At 43.2% G+C, this 22,362-nt stretch overlaps 1 protein-coding gene across 1 annotated transcript in view; it reads right to left on the reverse strand.

Annotated features, from left to right (window-relative positions):
- Window positions 1-19,754, reverse strand: part of PLEKHG7 (pleckstrin homology and RhoGEF domain containing G7) — a 79,886-nt gene extending 60,132 nt beyond the window's left edge. Inside the window, exons 1-3 of the mRNA XM_040234420.1 lie at window positions 18,584-19,754; window positions 18,026-18,048; window positions 2,397-2,524 (exon numbers count right to left, since the gene is read on the reverse strand). Of these exons, the coding sequence (XP_040090354.1) occupies window positions 2,397-2,524; window positions 18,026-18,048; window positions 18,584-19,144 (712 nt within the window). The 5' untranslated portion in view covers window positions 19,145-19,754. The remainder of the gene's footprint in view (window positions 1-2,396; window positions 2,525-18,025; window positions 18,049-18,583) is intronic.
- Window positions 19,755-22,362: the final 2,608 nt, after the last annotated feature.

The raw sequence follows: 22,362 nt of genomic DNA on the forward strand, positions 1-22,362 counted from the left end.
GGGGCTTACTGCCTCTACTGGACATCATCCACATAGTCCTTAGGAGTCGCCTCAAATTGAGAAGTCATTCAGTAATATATTCTTTTGATGATCAGGAAATGAAGATATTAGATTGTGGATTCTTGATTTTTATGTCATTTTCATTAATTTTTAATGCAACCCAGAAAAAGCTGGGAGTCATCTCTCAAGTTTAGGTGACATGTTCTGATAATTCCACACACAAAATGGATGTCTGAAAGGTTTGTCTCTGTTTCTACTAATTCATCAGGAGATTCTGCATAATAGTAACACTTCCATCAGATGAAAGCATTTACCAAAAGAGTGTGCTTGAGGGACTTTTCCCACTGGAACCCTGGAATCCAACCAATTATTTTGCTCATTCTGACTGCCTTCAGTTCAGTTCAGTCGCTCAGTCATGTCTGACTTTTTGCGACCCCATGAATTGCAGCACGCCAGGCCTCCCTGTCCATCACCAACTCCCGGAGTTCACTCAAACTCACGTCCATCGAGTCAGTGATGCCATCCAGCCATCTCATCCTCGGTCGTCCCCTTTTCCTCCTGCCCCCAATCCCTCCCAGCATCAGAGTCTTTTCCAATGAGTCAGCCCTTCGCATGAGGTGGCCAAAGTACTGGAGTTTCAGCTTTAGCATCATTCCTTCCAAAGAATACCCAGGACTTATTGATCTTTTTAAAGGGGAGATTAGGTGGAACCTCCCTTAGAAACAAATCTGCTTTACCACTCTCAGCCTTCAAATGTCTGGGGGTGAATTATGATGTCCAAATTGAACTTCGATAATTGGGGTCTCTGGAGAAGCACCACATGAGACCACGGTTTGGGAACATGAGGACTCTGTTCTAAACTCCTGGAGATGAGGGCATGGAGGGATATGAAGAATGCTGCATATCTTTCATTATGTGGCATTCCGGGGATGCTAGGCACACCTGCCTAGCAAAGAACAAAGAATATCAGGCAGCAATTGCGACCTGTTCCTCAGCATAGTGGCTCTCAACCTTTAGCTGGCAAAAGAAGCACCTGGGGGGCTTATTAAAAAGCATACTGCTAGGCCCCATTCCCAGAGTTTCTAGTTCAGAAAGTCTGACGTGGGACCCCCGAATTTTTCAGACAACGCTGAAGCTCTTCATCTGGGAAGTACTGCTTTAGCTGTTACCCAGTTTAGAGCATTTGCAAAGCATTACAGAACATGGTCTAACTCCTAAGGCTACACTGTGGTTAGAACTAGCTTTAACGTCAAGGGGCCTGGCCTTGAGTCCCTTGGGTCCACTGATTCCCTTTTTGTGTGTTCATTTGGGTGGCCGTATCCTGTGAGACAGATGGTCACTTGGATTGTTGTGTCTTCTAAGACAGTATATGTGAAAGGGCTCTATAAAGATTGAAGGGCTATACGAATGTTATTTATACTTTATTCACTTATGGCTGAGTTCCACACATAAGGCTGCCTGTACAACAGGTGGTTGGTGCAGGCTGGTGGAGAGCATTCAGTTAAGAGTCTGAATCCCATTCCTCTGACACAGACCAGCAGACACCACGACTAGGTCACCTTTCCTTTCTGGGTCTCACTAGGCACACAAGGGAATGAGGAAAGAGCTGGGTGGTTTCCCAAGTATGCTGCCACAGGTGGCCCCTGGCTTCAGGGGAATGCCTGGGAGGTGAGTCTTTGGGACTCACCCCATTTTCAAGCACTGAAACTCCAACTGGGTCTGTTTTGCAGACTGGATTTCCAAGTAATTATTCTTCTGTAAAAAAGGGCTCTGCTCAGAACAAAGGCAGTTTAAAAACTACCAGGGTGAATGATAATCTTCAAGTCTCCTTTTAGCTCTGAATGGCTACCATCGGGACCATGGGAGTGTGTCCTGAACACCGCAACTGTTCTTTTTTTCCACAATTGACTTCAAATGCAGAAGATTCACCCTTAAGGCCGCCTCTCTCTAATCTGCTCTAACAGTAATCTTCTGTTACCAGGTCCTTTGTCTCCACGTAGTGCCACCCTCGTTGGAGACACTGGTGTGAGGCTGGCAGCCGGGAGCAGGGGGTGGGTTACAGCAATGGCAGGGATGCTGCCCAGCAGCCCAGAGAGGGCACTTTGCTCCCGGAGGCTGACCGTCACTTGGTGTGCCTGTTCCAGGTCCTGGACATGGGGTATATTATTTGACAAGAGGACCTTTTGAGGAAGGTCCATAACTTATCCATCTCTGTAAGTGGGATGCCTGATTCAGATGGTTCCCATAATTCACGGCTGATGCTTGTCCTAGTTGCTGAGATATCTAACTTGGTAGTGCCCATGTTCTCGTAGTCATTAAATGTTCTGTAAATATCCTCTGCTTATTGTAACATCCATCTCATAGCAGGCATGTAATAAAAGTTGAACGGACAGGACCTGAATTCAGCAGCAGAAGTGGATGGCACAGGTAGTCCGCAGCTCCAGCTGACACCAGAAGGTCCCCAGGGAACACCTCAAGGCCAGGTAAGTTGAGCACCACAGAACTCCTCCTGTGCTCGTAGAATCTGTGTTCACGAAATGGAAGGAGAGTGCTTACAGCTGACATGCAGGGAGGGGTATCACTCAGACCACCCCTGGGTACTCAGAAGTGACTGCTGGTAGCTCGATTAACGCTGGCTTTCTTAGGAGGCCACTCCAGGCATGGAGGGCTGTGATGACCCACACACCCCATGTTTGACACCGTTCTGAGCTTTATTGACTGTTTATGGTTTTTGACTAATCCAAAGCAGAAGAGTTCGCCTGGAAGTGTCAACACAAACATACTAGATGTGTTCTGACTCAGGAGGACACTAGGAGAAAGCCTTTAAACACAAGAGTCTTTGCAAGTTACTCATATGGCCTCGGGGGAACAGGACGCATGTGCACGGCCACCACACACACCCCTCATTGGAGGCTGGTTGTTTAAAGGCAACACTTTTATGTTTCCCAGGGAAAAATGGCAACTGCTGTTGCAAAAGCTTCTACCCTACTTTATGAAACTTCCTGTCAGATGTGCACAAAACAAATGGTTGACATCAGACACAATGCAGAGTAGCCGCAAAACCAATAGGCATGTGATCAGTGATTTCTAAGGAAAACAATGAGTAAGGAATGAGAGCATTCAATTGTAGGGATTTTCAGTTTCCCCATCAGAGCTGTTCAGATATTCCTTTAGTCTATTTTGAGGATGAGGGAATGCAATTCCCTCTACTTACCAACCTATGTAATCTCTAAATTCCTTTTTTAATCAAATAGCTTAGCATATCATTTACCTTATATACAGAGGAATTCTGTTTCCAACAAAAAGTCTAGCTATGAATTTGCCTTCAAAGTGTGGAGTCGTTTTCCTTTGGATATTATCATTTGGGTTACTGCCATGTAGCTTTCCTCCTCCGACAAAGAGGCCTTGCCTGGAGCCCCGGGAGGCTCCCTAGGCCAGCCATTCCCCGGACCCTTCCACTTTCCCACCTGCCTACTGCGAGTCCTCCATGCCTTGCAGCCAAGTGCCACGCTGCTGACTTTTTTGCAGGATTGATGCCCTTTCTGCCTGTATTTTCATCTCTTGTCTCATAACTGAATATTCTTGGCTCTCATGCCCTTCTTCCTATCAGTATATCTGCTGCTGGGATACTGCTCATGTCCTATCAGGCCCAACATGCTGTTGACCAAAGTTTGGTATTAGAATAGCTGGTGGAATTTATTTTATTACCCATCCCTAAGTCCTAACTTTTGGCTTCTGATCTACTAGGTCTGAAGGTGGACCTCCGCATCTGCGGTTTTACCCAGCTCCCTAGATACTCAGAGTTGGAGAACAACTGCTTTTGAGAATACAAGTACCTTGATAGAGGTCTTTCCTACCTTTAAAATATATTTCAAATCCTCAGCTTTTTCTGGTGGCTCAGAGGTTAAAGCGTCTGCCTCCAATGCAGGAAACCCGGGTTCGTTCCCTGGGTCCGGAAGATCCCCTGGAGAAGGAAATGGCAACTCCCTCCAGTATTCTTGCCTGGAGAATCCCATGGACAGAGGAGCTTGGTAGGCTACAGTCCACGGGGTCACAAAGAGTCGGACACGACTGAGTGACTTCACTTTCGCTTTTGCTAAACACATTTTAAATCATTTTACATACGAACAGCAGGACAAGTTGCATGGGCATGTATAATTAGTGAATAATCTATGTCTCATACATTCCTACAAAATCTATGAGGTAAGAATGCCTGAGACTCTGCAGACAGAGGACAGAGGCATAAAAGAAAGTTAACTGTCAGTTATCAAAACCTGCTTCCTCTAAGAAGTCTCACCTGACACTCAAAGAAATATCTCTTCGTATTTGTGTGCTGTCTGGCATCCCCTAGGCCAGGTCCTCAACGGCTTCCATCTGTATTAACACAGTTGTCTCATCACTTTTATCTTTACCTTCTGCTCCATCATTTTGGTCCCATCCCACACCTAGTCACTAAATATAAGTTATCCAAAATGTAAGTCTGGCCCTAGTCCCTCCTAGCCTCAGATAAACATGTTTTTAAAGCATCCATACAAGCCTTCCATGAATTGGGCCAGTAACCTTCCTAATACTCTTTACTTTGCCATTTATTCTCTGGGAATGGATTGTAATTTCCCACACAAAATGTTTCACATGTCAGTGACTTAACTGGGAATGCTTTGTACTCTCTCTGCCCTCTCCAAACCTGTCTAACTCCTGTTCATCTCATGAGATTTAGGGCCATGGATTATCTAAGGGACTTGAAAGGAAATTACTTAGATAAAATCAGGCTCAGATTTATTCAATTAGCTGCATTTCCTAGGGTTTAAAAATTTATTTTGACTGGCCTCTGTTCCTTTTTTTTTTAATTGGAAAATTTTAGAATAACGTTGCAGAACTGCTAGCTATCAAGCCAATATGCATGCCCTCATCAAAACACTGCTTGTCAGGGGTGCCCTGTGCTGAGTTAATGCACTGACAAGCCCCGATTCCCTTGCAGCTAGCAGAGACTATGTGACACAAATTTGGCCAATGAGATTTAAACCGAAGTTTCAGAGTGTGGTTCTTAGGAAAAGCTTTCAAAGGGGACAGAGGTGGCTGCATTCACCCTTTTCCCTTATTGTTGTCATGAACATGGCTTGATACCTGCAAGTACACCAGTAATCTTGCAAGTGCAACAGCAGAACAGGAGAAAAGGAGCAGCCTGACAGGATTGGTTACGTTACAAGAGAATATCCTTTATTTGCTTATGTTGTTCTAGTTGGGTTCTGATAGGCAGACAGAGGCTGTCTTAACTGACACACATCTCCTCATCCTGGACTTCCTTCTCCACGAATTCTGCACTCTCATTTGACTTTCTCACCACCTATTTTTGATGAGGTTTTTAACAAAATCATTAGAGTTACAATTTTTCACAACTCTCCCATTTTTGTTATTTGCCAATCTAATGTCCGTGATGGTTATGAGGATGGAGGGGTCTGAGTTAAGAGGAAGCTGGAAAACTTACAGTAATTTGAATGAGAAATACAATTCTAGTTTCTTCATTTTGCAAACAGAACACAGGAACTTATATATAATGAATTAGCAGCTGTACATAAATCCAGCCAGGAATTTTCATGGTGCGACCCAAAAGGTATTAGATAGCATAAACCTCTGGGAGCCCCAGGTGGTACCCCAAAAACAAGCATTAGAAGCTTCCTTGTAAAGTTGATACTGTTCCTGATAAAGACCCTGGAAGCATATAATGAGGTTTGGTATTTACGGGAATAGAGGGGATTGGAAAAAATATAGTAATTTAAATAGGAAATGTAAGCTATGTAAACTTTGGGGGAAAAGTTTACTCTTTTGAGCTTAAACTCTAGATGGTATACAATCTGGTAAGTACTATGAATTTGGTGTAAGATTCTATAAGCTATCTTTATGTTCCCTTGGGACTTTGAGAGGACATAATGAATGGTAGAATAGAAGAATCAGTCTTCCCTGGCCTCATTTAAGCTGGCTTATGGATTTCTCTTCCATGCTTCTATCGTTCTCTAGAACAATGGCCAAGAATGTGGAGTCAAATTGCCTGGATTTTAATCTTAGCTGAGTGACCCTTACTGAGCAAGTAACCTCTCTGGTCCTGACTGCCATTTGTGAAATGTAGACAATAAGCATACCTACTTTTGTGTGAAGATCAACCGATCAACATACGGCACTTAGATCCGTGACAGGAACTTGGTAAGCTGTCAATAATGTGATTATGTTGGTTGTCAAATATACTATAACATCATGTTCTATTTGTGTGTCTATTTATCCTACTAGAATGCCATCTCCTTCTGTTTAAGAAACATGTCTTATCATTTGTGTCGATGGGTGCTCCTTTAGTACTGAATCCATGGTTACTGATGAACATGAAAGAATAAAAGACTCTTCTGAGGTTGTCCTCCCTTGTGGAAAGTATCTTACTTTACACAGTGAGTGAGTGAAGTCGCTCAGTTGTGTCTGACTCTTTGCAACCCCATGGACTGTAGCCTACCAGGCTCCTCTGTCCATAGGATTTTCCAGGCAAGAGTACTGGAGTGGGTTGCTATTTCCTTCTCCAGGAGATCTTCCCAACCCAGGGATTGAACTCAGATCTCCCGAATGGTAGGGAGATGCTTTACCGTCTGAGCCACCAGGGAAGTCTTTACTTTACAAAGTAGTTACGCACATTCATGTCTTATCAACTCCTCTCTTACCCTAAGTTCCTACCTCTTGGTCTAAATTCCTGTGTTCAGTAAGGGATCAATAAATATTTTTTGACTAAATGAATAATAATCAAACCTGTGCACACTGAGTCATCACTCTCCCCTTCTGACACAATCTTCTGCAGAATGTGTACTCCAGTAATAGCTAGCTACTCACTGTTTAAACGTACCCTGCACATCACGCCTCCATGACTTGGCTCAGGTAGTTCCCATCTGCCTATCTCCACTTTGCCAGGCACACACACTCATAGGCATCTCTAATTTCTAGCTTAGATGGTCTCCTTCCAGAAATCTTTTCTAATCCACCCAAAGAGAGCCAGCCACCTTGCTCTACTTCCTCCCACTTCCTTCCACTTTGCCTCTACAATGATTTCATTTAAGGCTCATACTGTGTCTTATTATCACAGAATTTAAGCACCAAGTATAGAACTCGACATAGAATAGATATCCAAATAAACTTGTTGACTACACAGCCATGTTGATCTATAGGATGATAGACAGATAGATTCATTAGGTTCCTAATGAATTTGCTCTTCCATTCTGGATCACAAATGAATAACTGTATGCATACACAATACACAGAATGCAATTTGAGTTCCTCCACCTTTAAAGGTGATTCAGTTACCCCTATCCATTTCTTCCTTGTCTGGGATCCTGCTGACATGAGGCATCCTTTTGGGAGCACATTAGGGCAGGTTTTGGCATTCAGTGTGCACACATGGAACAGAGGGAAAACAACTGCCTTGTACCAGGCTCGAGTCATGACCTTGGCCTTGTTGCCTTGATGTCTAAAACCCAGGGATGCTCATTCTAGAAAGATAGGCATGCCCATGGAATGGTGTAACAGAAGCTCTGATGACATTCTTGTGTTCATCAGAAGAGGGAATGGGTTAATAAAATAAAACTATCAAGAATTACAGCTGTAACCATATGGAGACGTAGGAAAACAATAAGAAAGAACATTTGCACATAATAAATGAAGAGACATGAACTGGTGCAGAAAACCTGCCTCTGCATAACCTGTGCCTGGCAGCAGACTAGATTTCTGGGCACTCTGCACAGGAACCCATGCCTGTATCAGCCAGAGATGCTCAGATTATTGGATTAGTGATGTTAATGCAGTTGCAATGAATTCAGAATGACTTTGCATTTAGGTCTCATGAGGGGAGAGGTGCTGGGGGTTCCAAAGTCTAAGTGTTCGTCACTTAGTCATGTCCGACTCTTGTGACTCCAAGGACTACAGCCCACCAGGCTCCTCAGCCCATGGAATTATCCAGGCAATAATATTGGAGTGGGTAGCCATTCCCTTCCCAAGGGGATCTTCCTGACCCAAGGATCGAACCTGGGTCTCCTGCATTGCAGGCAGATTCTTTACAACTGAGCCACCAGGCAAGCCCCACCTACTGCTTTCAGTAGCTGCTAAAGGATAGTAAACTCATCACTGGCCTTATAATAGCTGTCTCTGCAATGGGGCTGACCACAGAGGCAGCCCAGACTAACTGAATAAGAATCTGAAAGTGTAATGTCAGGCCTAGAATGTTCTAAAAGTATCTCTTTAAGTAATTCTGATAGCTGTATCAGGATTCTGTGTCTTTATTTTTGCTGTTCTAAATGGGACTGCTTCTTTTAAGACGTAGCACACACACAGGGTCACTGTGTCCAGTTCTAAATTGATTATTCACTGGAAGCAATCACTGTAATAAATTCAGACTTATCTCCCTTCCCCGAATGAAATGGTATGTACATGGGGTCATGGCATCCTGTGTGAAGAGGGTGCGGAAGAGATTTTTTTGGTACCCAATTTCCTCAGAGGAAGATTAAACGGAGGAATGAGCTGAGAGTAACTGCAGAATGTCTGGGGTGTGGCTGGCCTGCCACTGCCACGGTTAAGTGCTGTAAACTTTCTTGCTGCCCTTTAGTAGTTTGGAGAAGCACACTACAAACAACTATGAGAAACATTTTTTTTTTTGTCTTTTGGTTCTATGCTTGGTTATTCTGGTTCTTTGTTTTAGGATAAAATTCTGGACCCAGGAGGTTGTATAACTAATTGGGTGTCTGACCCAGACTTCACAGTCCTCTTTGGCTTGCCAGAACCCCGCCTCCCCTGCACCCGAACCCAGACAAAACCACACTTTCACTAACCCTGAGTTGTGATGCCCCAGGCCGGTCAGATCTGAAGGAACTAGTCCCATGGTTGCTGGAATAATCTTGTCTCCTTTCTGGTACCAGAAATTCTCCTTATTCTGTCTTCCGCTGAAGATCTGAAGGTCCATGGTGTGGGCTGGTGTGGCAACAATGTAGAGAATCCAGGGAATTCTCTCCCACAGTTGAGCAAGCCACACACCCAGGCATCACATTCAGCAATGAGCCTGTGATCACATGTCAGTGCCAGAAAAGTTTCTGGCTGGTGGAAATGTGTCCCCTAGTGGGCCTCAAATACATAAATTTTGTCAAGACTGGATTGTTCATGGTGCATATTATTCTGACTTAAAGTCAGCGGGCACTTCCTGAGCATCAGCTCTTACTGGACACTTTGTTAAGAGCTTTACATGCACTAACATTAATTTTCACAAGTACTCTATGAAGTGGAAATTACTGTTCTCATTATAGAGCCGAAGAAAACTGAAGCTTAGAAGGACAGACAGCCATTCACTTAAGGTCTCACTGTTAGTGAACAACAGAGCAGAAATTCAATTTAAATACCCAAGTCAGACTCCAAAAACAGCTGGAAATACAAAGAAGAGAAAATGGTACTATGAACCATTTAAGATATTTTCTTTTTAATTGATATATAATGATGGTTACTATTTTAGATAAGAACCCACCTGCAATGAAGGGAGATGCAGGTTCAAATCCATGGGTTGGGAAGATCCTCTGGAGAAGGAAATGGCAACCCACTCCAGTATTCTTGCCTGGAAAACTCCATGGAGGAGGAGCCTGGGGGTACTCTGTCTATGGAACTGCACAGTCCAGGAGGTCACAAAGTGTCGGACATGACTTAGCGACTAATGGAAACTCCCCTGCCCCCCAAACACATGTCCATCTCTTCAGCCCTGGAACCTGTGAATGTGTTATTTGTAAAAGGCGTTTTTGCAGATGTAATTAAAAGATTTTGAGATAAGATTATTCTGGATTATCTGAGTGGGCTCTAAATCCCATGAGATGTGTACTTATAAGAGATACCCAGAGAAAAGATAGAGATGAGAGAAGGCCAAGTGAAAACAGAGGCAGATGATTAAAGTCATACAGCCACAACCAAGGAATTGCCTGCATGAGGAGTCAAGGAACAGTCCTCCCCGACAGCTTCCAGAGCAAGTGTGGCTCTGCTGACACCTTGGCTTTGGAGCTGTGGCTACCAGAATGCTCAGACTGTAAAATGTCTTTTGATTTAAGTCACTAGTTAGTGGTACTTTAATATGAAGCCACAGGAGACGAATGAAGGGGGCAATACAACTGAGCGGCAGGTTACTCGACTTAGGACTGCGATTCCTAACCCTGACGTTCATTATGTGTGACCCTGGCATGTTGCTTCCCAAGGCCTCAGCTTCCTTACGTGGAGCTGTGAGTGAGACCCTTTCCACTCCTCATGATCTGTGAACCAAGGGTTTAGGTTTGCTATTCTTCTACCCACCAGTGGCCAGTGGGTGGGGCAGTAACTAGGTGATGACCTTTACCTTGGCAGAAATGTTTAAAGTTAATTAAAGCTCCTCCTTTAAAAACAGGACAAAGACATCTTTGGCATTCTTGAAAAAAGATTCCATGGGATTAACATACAGACACCACTATATATAAGATAGATAACAGGAAGAACCTACTGTATAGCACAGGGAACTATATTCAATATTTTGTGGTAATCTATATGAGAAAAGAAACTGAAAAAGAATGAATATATGTATAACTGAATCACTATGCTGTATACCTGAAACTAATACAACATTGTAAGTCAAGTATACTCCAATAATTTTTTAAATTGCAATAAAAAAAAGATTCCTTCTGTACAGTAGGCTTAAACCAAGGACTACTGGCCTCTAATTGCCAGGTGCAAATTTTAAATAAAAACAAAAGACCCTAGAGAATATGAGTGGGTAGCAATTGTCCTATAGTGATATGTGTGTATTAATGGAATAAAAATCTTTTGAAGTTTAGTAAGATAATACAATGTTGTTTTTCTTTTATCAGGCAGGTTTATTAGGCCTTGTTTTGTCTGATACTAAAATTCATGATAAATGTACATTTTCCAGAGGGTGGTTTTCCAACAACTGTGTGACTGAAAAAGTTTCAGTTCAGTTCAGTCACTCAGTCATGTCTGACTTTTCATGACCCCATGGACTGCAGCATGCCAGGCTTCCCTGTCCATCACCAATTCCCGGAGCTTACTCAAACTCATGATCATCACGACAGTGATGCCATCCAACCTTCTCACCCTCTGTGGTCCCCTTCTCCTCCTGCCTTCAATCCTTTCCAGCATCAGGGTCTTTTCCAATGAGTCAGTTCTTCGCATCAGGTGGCCAAAGTATTGAAGCTTCAGCATCAGACCTTCCAATGAATATTCAGGACCGATTTCCTTTAGGATTGACTGGTTGGATCTCCTTGCAGTGTTCTATTTTAAGAACCATAGTATTCTACCTTATGTAAGACATATAGTACAAATTGGAATGCTTGTTAATAACTGTGAGTTGATTACACAGGAACAACCAATTAGAATCAGTAACAATCTTTTAAAAAATCCCTTTTAAAAATAATCAATAGAGAAATGACAATTCAATTGTCACTTATGGAACTATAGCTCTCTTGGTTAAGGTCTGTGAAACATTTTTTTTCATTATGAGTCTGTCAAGATTGTTAGAAACTTTTCTTTACATGTTTGACATAATTCTTTACATAATTTCCAGTTTTCTACCAAAACGTTACCAAAATCCATCTGAGAAGGGAGACTGTATGGGAGCCTCTAGCTTACTCTCCAGGGCCTGGCGCAGAATGGCCACTCCATGAATGTGGGGAGAACAAATGGGACTCATCCCAACATGTCACTTTGAACACAACAAGGACAAGCTTTGGAGTTCCAACAGCACGGAAAACACACCATGCTCTGACATCTTGGGCTCAATCAGTGACAGTTATTAAATCCACATGTGTCCAGAGCAGAAGAGTAGCTGCTGGTATTGGTAAGTGCCTAGAACTCTGTCTTTTGAGACTACTGTCTTTTCTGGACAAGAGTCAAAATAATTCCCAGTATGGGACTTTCCTGGTAGTACAGTGGACAGAAATCCATCTGCCAATGCAGGGGACATGGGTTCAAACCCCGATCCAGGAAGATTCCACATGCCACGCACCACAACTAAGCCCACAGGGCTCAACTCCTGGAGCCTGCTCACTCAAGAGCCTGTGCTCGGCAACAAGAGAAGCCACCACAGTGAGAAGCCCATGCACCACAGTCAAGAGTAGCCCTCCTCTCTCCAACTTGAGAAAGCCCCAGTGCAGCAACGAAGACAAGGACAGCCAAAAATAAGTAAATAATTAGATTTAAAAAATACCAGTCTGTTAAAAAAAAAAAATACCACCCAGTATGATCAAACCATAGTCATACAAATCCCCAATAATCCAATGAACACTCAAAAGATGAACAGAGAACTGATTAGGAAGGTGGCAGAGGTTGAAAGGAGCTAGAGGGAGATAAATTGCTGGAGGAGAAAACTTCCAAAAAGGGATGATACAATTCCCCCTACCAAGCTTGACCTAGCCTAACTAATCAACCAACGCACTTCCTTTTTTCCTTCCTTAAAGTTTCATTGAACATCTACTATGTGCCAGGTGGTGTTCGAGACACTAGGGATATAGCAATGAGCAATAGGCACCACTCCTGCTGTGATGGGAGTTCACACTCTGGGGGAGCTGATGCCAGTGCAAATAACACAAGGCTCCTGATGTGAAAGGAAGCCTCCAGTTCCCACTCTAGCCTCCAGCCAGGTCCAGACCAAGAAGACCTCCATGACACCCTGAGGCCTCTAACTAATTAACAGTATTCACATATCTCATCACAAGGGAAAAAAAAATGTAACTACACGTGGTGATGGATGTTAACTGAACATATTGTGGTAATCATTTTGCAACATGTACATATTTCAGATCATTATGCTATACACCTTAAACTTATATACTGTTCTATGTCAATTATACCTCAATATAATTGGAGGGAAAAAGAAAACAACAAAATATGTTATGGAGGGCTGAGGTTCACAGCAACTACTAAAGCCTGCGCACCTGGAGCCTGCGCTCCGCAACAAAAGAAGCCACCGCAATGAGGAACCTGCACACTGCAACTAGAGAAAGTCTGTGTGCAGCAACGAACACCCAGCGCAGCCAAAAACAAAGCAGCCTGTACATGTAAACAAAACAAACAAATGTGAACAGTGGTTGAAAAACCAACATGCCATCTAATCATTGGTAGTTACTTTCTACCAAGATTTCACACTTAACGGCTGGGACAGTGCTAGCTATACAACAGGTTTTAAGTAAAAGTTTAGGGAGGATTTAACATTATATTGAATTTAATGTTTAGACACATCAAATGAACTTTCTGTGATTTATCATTTCACTCTGGGGTCAGAATATTTCAGAAAGAGTAAGTCAGTGATCTGCATAGAGGAAGTGCCAGATGAATGAATGAATGACGCAGCTTTTTAAAAAAGGTAAATTTGAGTTATGCTATATCATATCAAAAGCTTATTAGATGGGTACTATAGTTGACCCTTGAACAACACAGGTTTGAACTGAGCAGGTCCACTTAAAAGGCAGGTTTTTTTTTTTTTTCATGAAATAGTACAGTACTTACACCATCTGTTCTTGGTTGAATCCGCTGACTACAGAACCTCAGATAAGGAGGGCAAACTGTAAAGTTATATGTGGATTTTGGACTGCACAGAGGGTCAGTGTCCTGAACCCCTGTGCTGTAGAAGCATCAGTTGTATTTGCATCTCCACTCAACAGATGAGGGGAGACACAGGCTTCCCTGGTGGCTCAGATGGTGAAAAATCTGCCTGCAATGCAGGAGACCTGGGTTGGATCCCTGGGTTGGAAAGAGCCAGGTGGGCTACAGTCCATGGGGTCGCAAAAAGTTGGACACTACTGAGCAACTTTCAACAGATGAATACTCTTGAGGTTTGGAGTTGTTCAGAGCCTTGTCCAAGGTCACGCTGCCAGAGAGAAGTAAATACAGGATTCAAACCCAGGGAGTTTGATTCCAATAACTCTTAATATTATGTTGTGCTGCCTCTGCTAAGGGCTATTCCAGATGAAACTGGCTTTAGATGACTCTCCAGATAATTTACTGGCAATCAGTGTTTTTGTCTGGTTTCTTCCTTGTCATTTGGTTTTCATGTTTTGGATATATTTAGCTTTTTCTGATTACTTTTGAGCACTGGAAGGTTAGTCTGTTCTCGTAAATGTAATATGTTCATTTTCCTTCTCGTTTCAAGGCCCATTGAAAAATTAGGTGGGATAGACAGTTTTCTGGGAAGATTGATTTTAATAAAAGCAGTGTGAGGAAAGTGTGCCTGCCCACAAAATCTCCCCTCCTTGTTTCATGATGTTTAAAATTCCAGTAACATGGCTTTATTGCTTGGCTTCAAGTCATGTCCTCTGTCAAAATTCAAATACACCAGGGACAGGTAAGTAACACTCTAAGCCAAGCAGCCTGCCACCCTGCCTGTCATCTTTCCATCCATCTTTTTCTTCAATAAATATTTTGGAGACAGACTCTAGCTAAGCAATGGCTGTTGGGATGAAGTATAAAGGAAGTGGTCTCTGCCCTCAGAGAGGTCTTGTTTCTGAGAGGAGATGGACATCAGAGAAACACATTTGTTTTAGATACTATGATGGAGGCATTTATGAGGTATAGGGAAACCCAAAAGGGGATAAACATACTGCTCTACTTGGAAAGATGAGTGTAGATATGCCTTAAGCTTGAAGTCCTTCACACTTTAGTAAGAATACATTGTAAAGACTGTTTTCCAGGAGGCATATTTTGGTGACAGGAGAAAGAATTTGGAGTGTGAATTCACTGGAATGTTACACACAGAGGAAACAACAGTGAGAAAGAAATTCCATAAAGAAAAACTTAGAATCCAAGTCCTAACACTGAGCTTATTTCAGAACTGAGAGTAGATCGGGCCCTTCTCACTTACATAGCCTGACCAATTGTCAGGCTATGTGTTGAGAATTTGTAGTAAAAGAAAAATTAGTTTTTCAAAAGGACTACAAGGAAAGAAAACATTGCTGTGATTGCCTGATGGCCACAGAAGCAAGCATTTCTTAACTGAATATACCAGGGTCAGCAAACCTTTATAAAGTGCTGCTGCTGCTGCTGCTAAGTCGCTTCAGTCGTGTCCGACTCTGTGCGACCCCATAGACGGCGGCCCACCAGGCTCCCCCGTCCCTGGGATTCTCCAGGCAAGAACACTGGAGTGGGCTGCCATTTCCTTCTCCATTATAAAGTGCTAGATGGTAAATATTTTAGGTTTTGTGAGCCATATGTTCCCTGTAGTGGCTACTCAATTCTGTGGCTACAGTGTGAAAGAAGTCATGGACAGTATTTAAATGAATATATGTGGCTGTGCTCCAATACAACTTTATTTACAAAAACAGGTGGTGGGTTGAATTTCTGCCATAGTTTGCTAGACCCTGGTTTATATCATTTCAAAGGCATAGTAAAAGCCCAAGTATGTTTCAAATAAAGTTTTAATAAGTTTTTGGAGGTGAGGGCCCCTCAGTTCCCTCAATGGACAGCAGGGCCTCATGTAAAGAGCCCTTTACCTTACACTGTCTGACTGCATGGCCTGGGAAGTAGCCCTTGGAACAAATGACAGGAAGGGGAGAGAGAAAGAGTGCAAAAGACAGGCAGGCAGAGGATCTTTGTGCCAAAAATGGCTAGCTATTTACCAAAAACTCATGCTTTCAGTGAATTTTTTGGTTTAAAAAGGTACTGATTGAGTGGTCTGTAGCTGATGCAAAATTATTTTAGTAGTAATGCTTGAATATTTATTCAACATATGAATAGTTTATAGTAACTTACTCTTTCATTTATTCATTCAAACATTGCCTACTACATGCCAAGTACTGTACTAAGTCCTGAAGAAACAATGTTGAATAATTCTGGGTCATCACCATATACCAAGGTGTCCAAAATACTTCATCTTTGATTCCCTGTGGTGACTTTCGGTAACTTTTCACTATTTTGTATGTGATGGTGACATACTGAAACTCACCCAGCTTTATAAGGCCTCAAGCCCTCTGACCAAGTTTTCCCTTTGAATCACTGAAGACTATTTCTGTTACTGCCTCACAAAGATTCTGCTGGTCAATAATAGTTACCTGCACATTATCTTTTGCAAATGGTTTGGTGCACCCCAGCAGTTAGCCTTTGGGTCTACTAACTCCATGTTACATGCAAAGTTGGACAGACTTTACGTGGTCTAGGAAGCATTCCTTGATTAAAGACTCTCAGATATAGATCTCCATCCATGATGCCTTCTCTAGTTAACTACCCACTCACAGTCTCTACTCAGATGTTCCACAGGTCCTCAAATTCAACATGTTCAAACTTTCATCCCACCCACCCACATCCCCTTCTCTCCTCCAAGGTTGCCTGTATCCGTGAATGGGGCCATCTGCCACCCAACAGTGCAAGCTAGAAGCTTGGAAGTCATTCTTGACAACTTCCTCACCCTCACCCCTTGTGGTCCACTATTCACAAATAGTAGGTGGTGGTATCTCCTAACAATCTCCGGAACCGAGATATTTCTTTCTAACTCCACTGCCTTCACCAAAGCCTAACCCTCCAACCTCTCATATCTGAATATTCTAATTGTTCTTCTAGAGTCCACTCTCATCTAAATCTCATGTCTACTATATCCATCTGATCACACTGTTCTTAGGGTAAGGAACAAATTCCCTAAATACCCTATTAGATTCTGCATGGTTGACTCTAATCAACATCATCTTTCCCTGCAACTATTCTCTTTTCACTTTCTCTGACATGTCTGAATTATGTATCATTTTAGAGCTTAATTCTGGTCTGCACCTGTAGAAGATTTCCATTAACGGCCCCATTCTTCACCAGCCCTTGTATCCATATAGTTTGCCACAATACTGGTGACACATAATTTCTTGCCCTTGAGTTCAGGTACGTGACTTGCTTTGATCAGTAGAATTAGACAAGGTATAGAGCTCAGGGTCCAAGAGGCCTTGCATATTTAAACTTATTCCCTTGAACCTCTCCCTTCAATATAAGAACATGCCCAGGGCAGCAATTTGGTCCCATGAAAAAGACGAGGGACACAAGAACTACCTAGCTGAGCTCAGGCTAGATCAACTGACCCTATATTAACACACAGATTTATAAGAAACGATAAACAGTTGCTATTTTAAGGCACTGAAGTTCCGGCTGGTTTGTTACATAGCAATAACTAGTTGACATTAACATAATACTTTGCATTTGCCTATGGCTTTGTAAATATTCTCTACCTAAGATACATTTAGGCCAACTAGCGTTAAAATCTACAAGAGTTAAAATCAACAAAGATTGCACAGATGGCTCTTATCCTTCCTGCTATTAACAGCAAACTCCTGCTTGAGGATTGAGGGCCAGTAATAAAACAATGGCTAATTCCCTGAGGATGACTTTCTAAATGAAATGAAGGCTTTCCCACCAATCCTACAAATTGGGTGGATGAAACTGGCTTGGATTTTTCCCTTTCTGCCACAGAAGCTCTTCATCCCTGAAAGAAATGGCAAATCCACTGGCACAGCTGGGCGACCAAGCTGAAAGTCAGAGTTGGTTTCTGAAGTGACACAACCTACCTGCATTCTAGATAAAAGCACAGTCTGTTGTTACAGGCATATTAAAGGTTGCCCTAGATTTAAACAGCACGTCTTGTTCCTTTTATCCTTGTCCTCTGAATTTCTCTTTGAAAAACTGTTGAATGTTTCTGGCCTTTACATCTTCTCTACCTGACAAGAGCTATTACTAAGTGGATGTTAATTACACGACAAGGCCAAGTCACTGACAATTCAAAATGAAAACCATGGCCACCTGTGGCTGTCATACCCTACCCACAAATACTCCAGCCATAGTAAAATGCTGGGCTCTTAAAGGAGACTCTGGAAATTAATACTGTTTCACCCATAATATGAAGAGTGACTTGGAGGCTGTAAAACAAAGTACCCTGGATAATACACCATTGGGTCTGCTATGTCAGAACAGAAGATGTAAAAGTAAAAAGTCAACAGCTTTCATAGCACTGGAGAAAGTAAAGACATACCTGTTCTGATGCAATTCTTCTCTCTGAAATAAATTGGAAAAATACACGTTTTAGTCTTGGTCAAACCCATTCAAAATTCCAAAGCAGACATCTTGAAGGAAGAGCTTATTAACTTCCCCAGTTATTAACGTTTTGGAGTTTTCTTTTTTGGGAAGAAGGTTAGAACATTAGAAATTTGAATAATTTGTTCTTTCTGCCCTTTAAAACCAGCCATGCCTGGTGGTCTTCACACAGCTTGGATTTGCAAGACAGCCACCTTGACTCTCTGATCCATGAGAGACCACTTCTAATTCGAGTCCTTTCTTAAAGTGCCTTCAAGGATACTGAAAAAGAAAGTGAGCTCGACCTCGCTCTCCTTCCCCAAACTGCTGCACTCCTTTTACTTGACAGCCAACTGTCCCAAAGACTACGTGAACCCCCAGCTCTGTGACTTCCTCCGTTGGCTCCCTCAAGCAGGCGCTGCTGCCTTGCCCCCCATCCTCGCCAACTTGGCAACCTGAAGACCTACTATGCTTTGCATTCACCAAATGAGAGGCAGGAGGCTTAGAGCTGTGTTACCTGAGGCCCGGGAGGTCCTGGGGTGTGGCTGGGTGCTGGGTGGTCTCCTCTCCGGGGAAAGGAGGCCTGAGGAAGCGACCCCTCCTCCAGGTGCTGAGGCATGGGAAGGGTACGCTCTTCACCAGGCCCCATTTGGAGCTCAACAGACTCGGCTGTGTCGAGGGCCCTTTCAGAGTCCAGAGGCAATCTTGAGTGGAGTCTTAGGGGCCACAGGGAGTGAGAAGACTCTGTGCTTTCACATACCTTGTTGGAAAGGACACTTGCGGAGCCAGGGCACTCCGGCGAGCCGCCCCAGGCGTGCACCTCCAAGGCCACGTGCTGAGGCGGCGCATGCGCAGTGGCAGTGCCGCGCGCACCTCCGCGCACACCCCCGCCACCGCGGCTTCTTAACCTCCGCAAAGTGGGCGACATGGACAGGCGGCCGGGGGCTTGCCGGTCAAAGTGGAGAAGATTCCCCTGGTTCTGACAGTGCTTCTTCGACAGGCTTTCCAGCGAGTACAGAGGAGAGGCCTCGCAGCCTGCAGGCTGCACCTCTGGGCGGGATGGCTCCATCTTCTCCATGCCACTGAGAGGCCCCTGTTGCTGGAAACTTCCAGGCGATGTCGTCAGAGTTGCTGTTCTCCTGACCACACTAGGGTGGTTCCGTTTCCGTCTTCAGATGCCTCTGTTCCTCAGTGTGTTTCCATTCTTTTCCAGAGGAAAATTGCAAGCAAGTGGCTGATCATTAAGGGAGAGCAGAGTGCCGAATCTATTGCAAACAAAGAGATGCAGGTGAGAAAAAAGGTGTCTGAAATTTCACACAGAAGTTTGTAGTTAGAGGAGCTAACGAATGCCTAGTTAACATTAGTATCTGTTATGTTTTGTAGGTAATTAAGAGAAGTTGAGTCCAGCCTTCCAATCTAAATTGTCTATGTTTTGAAATTTGTTTGTTACCAAATTAAGTCTTTTGGATCCTGCTCCCTGCCTCCTTAAGGGAGGGTTCTTTTTTTTTTTTTTTTCCATTGGGGTTCTAGTAGGTGAATGAGAAACTCAAGCTGAGATGGACAAAGTGCAAGCTTTACTCAGTGGCCAAAGAATGACTAAGCAGATATTGTGTTCACAAATCAATTTCTCGCCCTGGAGGTGGGCGACAGTGATTTAAAAAATAAAAACAAAGGGAGGAGGAGTGAAGCTAATAATAGGGATGCCTGTGCATTAGTTTGGAGAAGGAAACGGCAACCCACTCCAATATTCTTGTCTGGAGAATCCCAGGGACAGGGGAGCCTGGTGGGCTGCCATCTATGGATTTGCACAGAGTCGGACACGACTGAAGCGACTTAGCATGCATGCATGCATGCATTGGAGAAGGAAATGGCAACCCACTCCAGTATTCTTGCCTGGAGAATCCCAGTGACAGAGGAGCCTGGTGGGCTGCCTAGGTAACAACAGAGTCAGACACAACTGAAGTGACTTAGCAGCAGCAGCATGCATTAGTTTACCCTGAAGGGTCAGGCCTTTTTCCAAGGGAGTGGGGTGCCACCTGATTTTTATCCATTTTTGGTCTTTAATGTCTGGTCCTAGCAGCCAGTAGGTGTGTCATATACTATGCTAATATTGTAAAATCAACGTATGAGACTCAAGATCTGTTGGAGGTCAGATTCATGTCATCTTAGTCCCAGCTGGTTCCATCTGCTTTCTTGTTTGTATCTTCCTTTCTTATCTCTGGACCCTTTAACTTAAACCTGTGTGTTCACTCCTGCTAAAAGCCATGTGGAGTGAGTTGGCAGGCTTTGAGCAAGGACACTCCTGCTATACAATGGCCACGGATGTGGTGGTGGTAGTGGTTTCGTCCCTAAGTTATGTCTGACTCTTTGCAACTCTATGGACTGTAACCCACCAGGCTCTTCTGTCCATGGGATTTCCCAAGCAAGAATACTGCAGTGGGTTGCCATTTCCTCCTCCAGGGATCTTCCAGATGCAGGGATCAAACCTGAGTCTCCTGCATTTCAGGCGTTACCACTGAGCCGCCAGGGAAACCCCTATCAGTTGTTTAGGGGATCATCATGTCAGGCTCTCCTAATTTATTTAATTTTGTTATTTATTTATTGGGCATGGGTTTTGAGCAAAGACTTGGAGTAGCTTTGGAAATATTTATTGTTCAGTAAAGAATTCGCCTGCAGTGCAGGAACTTCAGCCGCCTCTGGTACTATCCCTGGGTCAGGAAGATCCTTGGAGAAGGGCATGGCAACCCACTCCAGTACTCTTGCCTGGAGAATCCCGTGAACTCATGAGCCTGGCAGGCTATAGGCCATAGGGATGTGAAGAGTGGAACAGGACTGAGGTGACTTAGCATGCATGCACGTTTTACTTAATATCTCTTCTGCTGCTGCTACTGCTAAGTCGCTTCAGTCGTGTCCGACTGTGTGACCCCAGAGACGGCAGCCCACTAGGCTCCCCGGTTCCTGGGATTCTCCAGGCAAGAACACTGGAGTGGGTTGCCATTTCCTTCTCCAGTGAGTGAAAGTGAAAGTGAAGTCGCTCAGTTTTGTCCAACCCTCAGCGACCCCATGGACTGCAGCCAATATCCCATCTAGATTGAAACAAAAAAACTTTTCAAAACCTTGGTTATCTAAGAGATTAAGAGACTTCTTGGGAGCTACAAAGCTCATCACCTTTTATTTCCATTTTAAGAGAATTAAATATATGTTCAATTTTCCTTACTTTCTGCATTTATGTATATATGATTGTATATATGTGTGTATGTATGATGTATATATGTATATGGTTTGGCATATACCAGGGATGTAAGAATAAGAAAAACAAGGCCCTTTCCCTCAAGGTTTAAACTACAAAATGAGAGATGATTTCAAAGATAGTGATGCAAAGTATTTGGCAAAACACATTTTAGATTTTATCCATCCCCATGTTTTGGAAAAATAACTTGCCAATTTGAAAAGAAAAACCCAGATGTCACTCAGATGCCCTGCTTCTCATGATTAGAGGTGCTTTCTATGATTCACTATCTGTTCTTGTGTTCAAGCAAATCTGATTCTTTCATTTGCCGACTTGATTCATGGTGACATGCAAATGATTTACTGCTATTTCATTATTTTGTAGTTTTCCATATGAAGAAAGTAGTTTCCTGTGGAAAAGCATCAATCCTTACCCATCAATCAAGTATTACTTAAGGGTCAGTTCCTGATTATTTACACGTCTGATGTGGGACTGTGAAAGAGATAATGTAACCATCTTCCCTTGCCATGGGCAACGTGGGAAATGGTTTTAGATGATACATGGCTTGTTGGTTGAGGAACATCAGTTAGTTGACCACATATTCTGAGATTTCCAATATAACTTCAGCAAATCTATAATCCTTTATTCTGTTGGTTGCACCATGTGGCTTGTGGTTGCACCATGTGGCTTGTGGTATCTCAGCTCCCAGACCAGAGATTGAATCCAGGTCATGGCAGTGAAAGCACAGAATCCTAACCACTAGGCCATCAGGGATCTCCCAGCAAGTCTGTAATTCTAAAGCAATCTGTAACCCTTCAGGAATGGACAGCCCAATTTTAAGGATAGCTAATTTATTCTTTTAGTGCTGTATAATTTTAATTGCATTGACAATACTTTTTAGTAGAACTTTTTCTACTGTGTATTATTTACCTCCTCAGTTTGATAATAGAGAATACTGGACACTCGTAAATTCTTGATGACCTGTCCTATGTTGATTGTCACTCATGAGGTTAGCTGACATGCACTATTATGACTATTTACTGTAGCTCTATGGAAACTACAGTAAT

The sequence above is a fragment of the Oryx dammah genome, unplaced genomic scaffold (assembly GCF_014754425.2).
Source record: "Oryx dammah isolate SB20612 unplaced genomic scaffold, SCBI_Odam_1.1 HiC_scaffold_29, whole genome shotgun sequence".
Classification (NCBI taxonomy): domain Eukaryota; kingdom Metazoa; phylum Chordata; class Mammalia; order Artiodactyla; family Bovidae; genus Oryx; species Oryx dammah.